This window comes from Trichomycterus rosablanca, unplaced genomic scaffold, assembly GCF_030014385.1.
Source record: "Trichomycterus rosablanca isolate fTriRos1 unplaced genomic scaffold, fTriRos1.hap1 scaffold_195, whole genome shotgun sequence".
Taxonomy (NCBI): Eukaryota; Metazoa; Chordata; class Actinopteri; order Siluriformes; family Trichomycteridae; genus Trichomycterus; species Trichomycterus rosablanca.
This window is the reverse complement of record NW_026947023.1, coordinates 48115-59496: the sequence shown is the minus strand read 5'-3', so window position 1 is coordinate 59496 and position 11382 is coordinate 48115. Positions and strand designations below refer to the sequence as shown.

The following is an 11382-nucleotide window of genomic DNA, read 5'->3' as shown; positions in this document are numbered from 1 at the left end:
CCAACCGCTCAACAGATGATGCCATAGCCACCACACCTCATCTGGCTCTAACACATGTGGACAGAAATGACACATCTGTATGTTAGGATGCTGTTTAACTTCAGCTCAGCATTCAACACCATCATTCCTCAGCATCTGATTGGACAGCTGAGCTCACTGGGCCTGAACACCTCTCTCTGCAACTGCACACTCATACACAAACACACACACAATAGACACACGTATACATAGACATGCACACATACACATGCTCACACACGTATACATAGACACGCTCACACACGTATACATAGACATGCACACCAACAAACTCACATGCACACACACTCATATATACATCCACACTTAGATTCTGACACACAATTACGCTTACACAAATACACATGTGTTTTACCCCTGATGTTTTCTCAGTTAGAACTTTTACTGGAATGAATGAACAAATACATAAACCATTTACTCACATCTTAGCTACAGTACTCAAACATTTTAGCTACAATTCTCAACGTCAGATGCAAAAGTATATTTGTTACACTTATATAACAAAGAAACAAAAAATACAATACCCTTTTAAAGGATGTCTATGATACATGTCTATTATACATAGCACTCATATAATATACTGTACAATAGACTACATGTCTATTATAATGTTCCAAAATCATAACATCATATATATATTATAATATACAACTCATGAACAATGTTTTCCTGAGATATTTATCACTTCCAACACTGGTAAGAAATGTGAAACTAAAACTGAGTTAACTCTCATTAAACTGACATGACTTACTACATGTCAATGTACAAATAATTTGCAAATACATTTATTAACATGCACATGTGGATTCACAAAATGGTGACTGCATTACAATTAACCATGAGTTTAATGCAGCTAACGAGCTGGGGCGTCATTCATTCACACACACACACACACACACACACACACACTTCGCTACGCGTCGTGCCGAAAACGTCATCCCCGTGATAAAATTGCAGTAACGCACGGCCTCTCGTGGCTTATTGCTTTAATATATATATATATATATATATATATACAGTGTATCACAAAAGTGAGTACACCCCTCACATTTCTGCAGATATTTAAGTATATCTTTTCATGGGACAACACTGACAAAATGACACTTTGACACAATGAAAAGTAGTCTGTGTGCAGCTTATATAACAGTGTAAATTTATTCTTCCCTCAAAATAACTCAATATACAGCCATTAATGTCTAAACCACCTATACCACCTACTATTGACACTTTGGGCACAATTTGGACATGTTCACTGTGGGGTGTACTCACTTATGTTGCCAGCTATTTAGACATTAATGGCTGTGTGTTGAGTTATTTTCAGAAGACAGTAAATCTACACTGCTATACAAGCTGTACACTGACTACTCTAAGTTATATCCAAGTTTCATGTCTATAGTGTTGTCCCATGAAAAGATATAATGAAATATTTGCAGAAATGTGAGGGGTGTACTCACTTTTGTGATACACTGTATATATATACACAACATACAGTATGTGTCGTCCCTGAGCACACTCCTCACGTGTTGAAATTCCACATAGTGTGTGTCGTTTTTAACACATTTCTTTTTAGAGTGTAGGGTTACCAACCACCCCGTAAAATACAGAATCGTTCTTTATTTGGAGACTAAACGCCACGTTCCGTATTGAACTGATACAGGATGAGCTTTGTATGAAACAGAAGGATACTGCTGCTACCGTGGAAATTAGAAAGCGTTTGGTTATTATATTAAGTATTCGCTTTAATTCTTAGTAACGGTGTGTGTGAGCAGGTTTATCAGCATAACAACCTGTTTAATACACCGCTGTATGAGTAGCGCAGTGGGCAGAGTGCCTTGTTTTGCCTAAAATATGGATCTGACTTATTATTATAAAGAATGACAATAATATTTGTTAAACACCCTAAATAAAACATATTGATAATGTTCTCATGACGGTGTAAGACACGTTATATTTTGTATAGGTGCAACCCTATAACCACCCCCCTCCTCCCCCACTCAGCTATTTTCAGCACAATCAGGAAAAACTTCAAAAGCTTTAATGTGGCTTCATCTGCACATCACTATTGTTTAGCGTTACCATCACAAACTCCGTTCACTTCATCCCTGCAAAACAGTTTGATTGGCAACAGGTAAGCAATGAGCACTTCCTGTGTATTGTACCTACCCTTTCCGTCAGATCGGCCGTTTGTAAATTTGTTTCGGCATTGGTAAAAGTGTTTCAGCTCTTGTAAATTTGTTTTCTAAAATGTTAAATTGTTTTGCACTTCTTGGCCACTGTAGCTTTTCCTCAGTAAATTGGTCCACAATCGATTTGATGTATTACACATGATTTTTTTCTGCAACTAAAGTGTAATTTTAATAATTTTGCAGTTTTAAACATGTAAAATGTATTGTACAATTAGGTGGGACAAAGAAACATGACAATGTAGCCCAAAAAATAACCCATACTAGGATATAAGACAGAGTGGGAGAATAGAGCAGTGTATGATAAAATTTAAGTTAAATTGGAATAAAACAAACAAAATGCTTTAGAAACCTTTCAGTGCTTGTGAAAGTAGCATTAGAGACATGTTAGGGGAAAAAATGTACAACTAAAACACCTGCAGCGGTGTAGGAGTTTTTATTGAAGGTAAATAAAACCTGTGGGTTAAATAGTGTTTAAAAATGTGTAATATATACATGGACAATGCTTGTGTTTGTTGCTAGCTTTTACAGGTGTGTGTGTGTGCGTGTGTGTGAGAGAGATAGAGATCCATGTGTTGTTTTAAAAATGTGAGTCAGTATATGTGAACTTAAAGCTGACACGGGGATGTTCTGTAGAACTTACAGCACAAATGAGTAGAACTAACAGAAATAAATGTCAGTGTATTGTAATATTCTTCTTATTATCTTCATCATTATTCTAAATTATTATGTTTATTATTATTTTTTCCATTTGTTCTTTCAGCTATGACAGTTAAGCACCCTGGACTCGACCTAGTCCTGCTTGGTAGCTGTGTTTTACTTCGCACTAAACAGCCTATTTTTCTAGTAGAAAATGAAGCTCACATCCGCTTATAAATGCATGTGGAAAACACCAAGGTCTGGTTTGCTCTTTTCAGCCTGTGTCTACAAGAAGATCGGGTTTCCTCAGCATATTTTTACGTGTAATAAGATGTGAAATGTGCGCTGCGTCGCTTTACGCATCAGGAGCGGTGTGCTGTTTTAGCAGAACACAAGGAAACAGAGCATCGTTAGGTTCCCTTTGCGGGCTTTTACATGAACGAGAGAACTTATGTTCGGCCGACGTGCACTTTATTACCTCGCATTTTATATCAGGACTTGTATTTTAATCATTATTTGCCATGAGAAAACACAAGTGCGCATGTGTCACGGAAGCACACAGACGCTGCGCTGGCCGAGTTGAGTCTACACAGTTCTCATGTGTGCTATAAAGCCCCGCCCCCTCTCGTAAGAGGGAGGAGTCTCTGTACAACAGAGCACAGCGCTTCACTCGCTCTTTCTTAGCGCCGTTTTAGCTCCAACAACGATGGTAGAAGAAGCTCCAGCACCGGCCAGCTCGGCCCCCGCCAAGGCTCCTAAAAAGAAGACCGCGGCCAAACCCAAGAAAGCGGGTCCCAGCGTCGGCGAGCTGATCGTCAAAGCTGTTTCCGCTTCCAAGGAGAGGAGCGGCGTGTCCCTGGCCGCCCTGAAGAAAGCTCTGTCTGCAGGTGGATACGACGTGGAGAAGAACAACTCCCGCGTCAAACTCGCCGTCAAAAGCCTGGTGACCAAGGACATCCTGGTGCAGACCAAGGGCACCGGCGCCTCAGGATCTTTCAAGCTCAACAAGAAGCAGACCGAGGCGAAGAAACCCGCGGCCAAAAAAGCCGCCGCTCCTAAAGTGAAAAAGGCCGCAAAGAAACCCAAGAAGGTAACAGCCAAGAAGCCCGCAGCTAAGAAGTCCCCCAAGAAGGCCAAGAAACCCGCTGCTGCCTCTAAAAAAGCCACCAAGAGCCCCAAGAAGGCAGCCTCATCGTTTTACGTCACCCACATTCCTCAGATAGAGCAAGTATCAAGAAATTGCTGGCTTTGCTACAAAAAATTCAAAAAAGAAAATAAAACAAAGATTGCATGCATGGCTCCTGAGTGCCAAGGTAGAAGATTTTGTTTAGTTGGCAATCGAAACTGTTTTCAGTCTTGGCATTCTAGCGAAGGAGATGAGTTTCGCAGTTAGACCTACACAGGGCTTCTGTCTTCTACTGTCAGTCCCTCTCATCTTTCCTCAACCCCTGTGTTTGTGTATATGTTCTTTGTTTCTCTTTCTCTTCACAGGTCAAAGTTCAGTGTGCATTGTTCATTGGAAGGAGGTAATTTGTACGATTTATTTTTTCCCTTTCTATTTATCTTTACATATATATATTTATACAGTATATATCACTTGCAGTAGCAAAACCAACAATTTAGACGATTAAAAGTGGTGCAACAAACGTGTTTGTGTAGAACACATGGAACAAAAATTACAATAATACTAATAATAACAATAATAAGCAAAATTAACGAACTAATCAAGAATATTTTTTTAGAAAGGTATATACTTTAAATGCGATTGTAGGCTGTGTTTTAAAAGCACAAAGAAACAAAGGAAAGTATTATAAATCCCGCCAACAGCATGGAGGAAATACTGTGTTTTCTGAAACGAGGCAGCAGCAGAACGCCGACCAGTAAGCGACATTTGATGTAAGCACGTTCGTCCAATGAGAAAAGTGCTTCATCAAGACGCCCAATGAGCGCGGATCGGCTCAAGAGCGTGTTGGGCGGGCTAACATATTCTGTCCTACAGTTGGTGAAGTGCAGAGTTCCAGACGCGATGGCAAGAACCAAGCAGACCGCTCGTAAATCCACCGGTGGTAAGGCGCCGAGGAAGCAGCTCGCCACTAAGGCTGCCCGCAAGAGCGCCCCGGCTACTGGCGGTGTGAAGAAACCTCACCGTTACAGGCCAGGTACCGTGGCTCTGCGTGAAATCCGCCGTTATCAGAAGTCCACTGAGCTGCTCATCCGCAAGCTGCCCTTCCAGCGCCTGGTTAGAGAGATCGCTCAGGACTTTAAGACCGATCTGCGCTTCCAGAGTTCTGCCGTCATGGCTCTGCAGGAGGCCAGTGAGGCTTACCTGGTCGGCCTGTTCGAGGACACTAACCTGTGCGCCATCCATGCCAAGAGGGTGACCATCATGCCTAAGGACATCCAGCTGGCCCGCCGTATTCGCGGAGAGCGTGCTTAAACGAACCCACTCCATCCAATTATCCCCAAAGGCTCTTTTAAGAGCCACTTACATGCTTCCACTGAAATGGGCACTTTTCATAACTTTTTTTATTTATTAATTATTCCATTGTGTGTGCGTGTTCCGAGTTATAATTTAGTTATATTTATCAGTTATAAATATTAGGAAAAACTGTTTAAAGTGTTTTTTTGTGTGTGTAGAGATGGTTAACACGGTTACATAAGTACAGCAGATTAAAGATTGGCAGGTGGTGTCTTATAACACATGATTAATAATGTTTATAGTGGTGTATGTTTATGGGGTTCTATAAAGCATTGAGTTAATAAGAGTAATATAGTCGTTATGAGTAGTAGAGTAACGCATAAGGCATAAGCAGAATATTGAATGTTTACCATAAGACTGGTTATTGTAATAATGGTAATAAAACAACCGTATTCACAATGATGCTTTTTCTAATTTGGTAATTCATGTGTTTGAGCCGCCACTGTGTGTGTGTGTAACCCTAACCTTTGTCCTCTGAGTCCCGCAGCACCAACTCCCATTTCTGACGGGGTTTTGTCTCCGTTTGCAGGTTCTCCGGCTGGCACTCACACTCAGGCTGGCACTCATTGTGCTCGCTACCTGATCTGAAGGCATGAGGACCCAGGTGTGGTTCTTCACCTCCAGGTGCGCCTTGTGTTCCTAGGCAGCACAGATGATATCTGTTGAGTCCAATTTAAGCCCAACTTCCTTCTAACCCTAATTAGGATAACCCCAAGTTATTTCTAACCTAAACTATGATAACCCCAACAGGTTTTTAACCCTAATTAGGAAAACCTAAACATGTATCTAACCCAAATTAAGATAACCCAGGAATACATGGCACCAGTTTACCATGGTCAGCACTGCCCTGGAGCACACAATGCAGTACACTTACCTTGGTCTCATCATTACATTTACATTTTCAGCATTTAGCAGACGCCTTTATCCAAAGCGACGTACAGTTACAGTATACAATCTGAGCAATTGAGGGTTAAGGACCTTGCTCAAGGGCCCAACAGCAGCAACCTGGCAGTGGTGGGGCTTGAACCAGCAACCTTCTGATTACTAGTCCAGTACCCTAACCACTAGACCACAGCTGTACTCATTACTGCATCAGGGAGTTTCAGCATGGCAGTGAATGCACTAAAGGAAAAAGCTGGCAGAGGCCTGTACACAATCAGAAGGAGATTTATAACATTGACATTCCCACCTCAATGGAGTAAATTATTTGTTAGTGTGATACAGCCTGTTGCACTGTACGGGAGTGAAGTATGGAGTCCACTCAATTTTCCCAGTTCTATTAAATGGGACAAACATCCAACAGAAACCCTGCATGTTGATTTCTGTAGAATGATTTTATAAGTCCAAAGGAAAACACAGACCATCGCCTGCAGGGCAGAAATAGGCCGAATATAAACATACAAAAAAGATCTCTACGTTTCTTGACAGAAAAGGACAGAAAAACTAGCACCACTTGCCACACATGTAAGAAACACATCTGCAAGGAGCACACTAAAACAATCACATACTGTGATATATGCATGTAAACAACACACACATGCACACACACACATGCACACACACAAAATATTGTTTTTATGTTCAATTTATAGTTTAATTTTCAATTTACACCTGCTGTTCTGAGTAAAATAAAGTTGGTTTTATGAAAAAGGGAAAAAATCTATACGGGTCAAAATTGACCCATAGCAGCACTGATGTCACTATACAGTAGATAATAATGTTTAGATAAAAAAAAAAAAATACAAACAATATTTGCTCAGTGTGCTCTGATATTAGTCTGTTAGACTCAGATAATATCCTTACATTGTTTCTTCACTATAGGAAATTCACTACAATGTATTTAAACAGCTTTTTTTATTGAAAATGAGGTATATTGTGAGATGAAAAGTTTATGGAGCCAAAAAAATAAAATTAAAAACAGTGTTTACATGGATTTAAATACAAACTAAGTTATCTATCAGGTGAGAAACAACATTGGATGATAACTATTGTTTTTGAGTATTTTTTGAGGCTGTTTTAAATCGGGTCAAATTTGACCCGCTAACACTAAAGATGTGGGCAGCTTTCTAACACAATACAAGGGTTAAATTATTATTATTATTATTGTATGGTTATGTATTTATTTTTTTTTACTTTTCCAAGCACCACACCATATGTGGAATAATAATCATAAGCACTAGCAGTAGTAGTAGTAGGGCTTTTTTTTCTGTTGTATTAGTTCTTGTTTTAGGCCATCAATCCTGTGATTTTTTATTCTTGCTCTTCTTCTTCTGTAATTATGACATTATGACATCATCATCATCATCAGCATCATCACTAAACATGGACATATAGTCCAATGAGAATGTCACACATGAGGCACAAAAAAACAGATAATTTAATATCTGCAAATGATACGTAAAGCCTAAAAGCCATCAGTACAAGCTGCGCAGCATTGTGTCTAAATAAAACAATTGAACAACGCTTGCTCAGAATGCATATAAATGGAGCCACTTAATGCTGTTTAATGATAATAGTTGACCATTACACTGTCAGCTTAATCAAAACTTAAATCCTAACAATAATAACAGGACGATGTTTTAAGTGTATCCAGAGCAGTAGAGAGAACAGAGTGGCGACACTCATAGGGAACCGTTGTACATTTTCAACTACTTAGCAAGTATTTTCAGTGATTTCATAACAAATCTTTAGTTATTTAATCCACAACAGAACATAAAATTAAAGAAGGAATATTTAAGCACCACTTTTCAGTTTAAGCACCACAAACATGACATGAGGTAATATTTGTGATGGTCATCCTGATGACCTGTATGAATCTCATGAATAACTGATGACACTTGTACCTTAATTACTAAAATAATTAATATATTGCTCCTGCATTAAGGCATACATTAGCAGTGGTGGACAGTAACTAAGTAAATGTAACTAGTTGGGTGAGTTTTTACTTTAACTTCACCACATTTGGTAGTCAAATGTTTTACTTTTTTCTCCACTACATTCTGAACAATCTGTGGTTCCTTTTGGTTTATGTGTGAATAAAAATATAACATTGTCAAAATAAAGGAAGCGTGAAGCGATCACACCAATCAGTGTTTTGTTCTTATGATAATTTTAATAAACATTAGTGTCAGATTAATAAATGACACAAGTCTTTTCACCTAAAAGTTGATTAATCAAGAGTCTTGTTACAGAAATGATCATAAAACATTAGAGCCATAATAAATCATGCTACTTTTACTTTTATACTTAAGTACATTTGAAGGTAAATACTTAAGTACTTTTACTCAAGTGGAGGTAAAGAGTATTTTTACTATTACTGGAGTAATATTTTACCTTGGATATCTCTACTTTAACTACATGGTTTGTGTACCTTCTCCACCATTTAATGAATACACACACAGTGATATACATGTGGGGAACCATATTCCCCAGGCCTCCAGGTAAATGTGTTCCCCCCTGTGTTGCTAGTATAATGGACTGATCTATAGGTTAAACTTGTTCTACATAATGACAACAGTTAAATACATCACCAGCATCACTGTAGTGTTTTATAATTACACACACAGTGATATACATGTGGGGAACCATATTCCCCAGGTCTCGTAAATGTGTTCCCCCCCTGTGTTGTTAGTTTAATGGACTGTTTCATAGGTTAAACTTGTTCTACATAATGACAACAGTTAAATACATCACCAGCATCACTGTAGTGTTTTATAATTACACACACAGTGATATACATGTGGGGAACCATATTCCCCAGGTCTCCAGGTAAATGTGTTCCCCCCTGTGTTGCTAGTGTAATGGACTGATCTATAGGTTAAACTTGTTCTACATAATGACAACAGTTAAATACATCACCAGCATCACTGTAGTGTTTTATAATTACACATACAGTGATATACATGTGGGGAACCATATTCTCCAGGTAAATCTGTTCCCCCAATGTGTTGTTAGTGTAATGGACTGATCTATAGGTTAAACTTGTTCTACATACTGTTTGTTAATTTTAAAATCACATGGCTGCAGTTTGTAAAGTTTAAATTAACGAGAGATCACCATGAATGAAACTATTCTTTAAAGTAAATGGTAGTGCAGCTGAGATGAGTAACCTTAAATAATAACACAGACTATTGTCCTGTGCGATATAGTTTATTTGTACGTGCACCAAAACTTTTTCTTGCGTGACAAAACGAGAAGAACAAACAAGTGTGTGAATAAGAGCATGTCCTGTATTAGGATTTATTTACAAATAAATCCGACACGGTAATTCTAGTTGATTGACAGCAATGTCTTTGTATTTTTAAATGACAGCTAACGATAGTGATCCGACTCTTTTAAGTATTGTGTATAACATATCAAATGTTGACTTCATCAAAAAGAATCGACTCCCTCAGCTTCCAACTGCTCATTGCTGAGTACAATCAAATTAGTGAATCGACTCTTTCGAGTCTATTCCTGTCGTTTGACTTAAAGAATTCATTAAGGAATCGACTCGTTTGATTCATTTGAACGCGCAGACTCACTCGCTCTCACACTGCGAGCTTCTCAAACTGAACTGCGTCTTTCTGTACATGAGGAAGAAATCTATGTAGAGATCTCAAATAACATGAACCTGAAGGTCTGAACTTACATTGTAGAAAAGAAAAACAAGCCAGTAGCAGCAGTGTGCACATTAAACCATTTACAGAAGGGTCATTAAGTTTGGTAAATTGAGATAATGGCATGTTTCTGACCTGAATGAGAGGGGCAGTAAAAAAAATCTCACACTGTCAGAGACAATGTTTGAAGTCCAGGTTAATAGGACCTGCTAGTTAGAGAAGGATCACTTGTTTGTTAGTGTAAGTCCAGAAGTGGGTGTGGCCCGTACGGGGATCGAACCCGCGACCTTGGCGTTATTAGCACCACGCTCTAACCAACTGAGCTAACCGGCCAGTACATCTGTTCTCTCTTTAGATCCTTGTACATAATTCTACACTGACCCAAATCAACAGCTGAAACAGACTTTCTTAATACACATCTAAGAGGTTTTGTTGGTTCTTATATGTGTGAACCATCTAAACTATATATTTCTTAAAGTTCTTGACTGAGTTTAATGTCACCAACCAGTGAGTGGAGCAGATACGACTCAGGTCCTGCACACAGTAAGTAGTGCTGATACACAGTACCAGCCTGCACACCAGAGGGGCTCCAAACATCAAGTTTTCACTCATAAAATCATGTAGTTTGTGAACTTTGTGGATTGAATGTAGGATTTATACATGTAGATTCTGGGTTTTAGGAAGTTGAGCTACTGTTAATATTTTTTCAATTGAACTAAAAACAACCTGAATTGATATTTTAATTTACAAGCAAATGTAAAGTATATTTCTATATGAAGAGCATCAGTTTCCAGATAATATACACTGAGGTGTAAAGCATAGTGGAGCGGGTTCAGTAATTGTGTAGTTTAAAAGTGACAGTAAATCTGTGTCTGTTTCTGTTGCTTATTCTGAATTGTGTTTGTTTGTAAACTGTGAATTAGTTCTTAATCTGGTCGTGATGTTAGTGGATTAAACCTACATCTCTCTGATGGTCTGACCGATGAGCTGTCTGTTCTGACCTACTGCTTAAGCCCGGCTAGCTCAGTCGGTAGAGCATGAGACTCTTAATCTCAGGGTCGTGGGTTCGAGCCCCACGTTGGGCGAGTATCTTCATTTAACATCTACAGAAACCAAAACAGCCGGTCTCCAGTGACTTATCAGGTGGATATTTGTGCTTGTAGGACTGTTGTTTACTGGATGTTTTCAGTTACTTATTTCCACTATTCTGTGGGACTACACATTGTTGTTGTGTCTCATATCCGTTTGATCAACAGGCAGGTTGTGCAATAAAAGACACTCGTCCCTGGGTGGACTCGAACCACCAACCTTTCGGTTAACAGCCGAACGCGCTAACCGATTGCGCCACAGAGACACGCGCATAGCTCTTTCACATGACGGTACACATGAGTCACATGACTTGCTAATGTTTACTTCATGCTAATAAACAGTATAACATTTTACT

General features: G+C 39.0%; 1 protein-coding gene and 3 non-coding genes across 4 annotated transcripts; 2 read left to right on the top strand and 2 right to left on the bottom strand.

The window, feature by feature from the left end:
- The first annotated feature begins 4871 nt into the window (after window positions 1-4871).
- On the top strand, window positions 4872-5298 carry LOC134306497 (histone H3). The gene has a single exon (XM_062990340.1). It carries the CDS (start codon window positions 4888-4890, stop codon window positions 5296-5298), a length of 411 nt encoding a protein of 136 aa, XP_062846410.1. The 5' UTR covers window positions 4872-4887.
- A 4899-nt stretch (window positions 5299-10197) lies between these two features.
- On the bottom strand, window positions 10198-10271 carry trnai-aau (transfer RNA isoleucine (anticodon AAU)). Its single transcript has one exon. It is a non-coding gene; the product is annotated as a tRNA-Ile (tRNA).
- A 679-nt stretch (window positions 10272-10950) lies between these two features.
- Window positions 10951-11023, top strand: trnak-cuu (transfer RNA lysine (anticodon CUU)). The gene has a single exon. It is a non-coding gene; the product is annotated as a tRNA-Lys (tRNA).
- Window positions 11024-11218: 195 nt separating this feature from the next.
- Window positions 11219-11292, bottom strand: trnan-guu (transfer RNA asparagine (anticodon GUU)). The gene has a single exon. It is a non-coding gene; the product is annotated as a tRNA-Asn (tRNA).
- Between the last annotated feature and the right edge of the window lie 90 nt (window positions 11293-11382).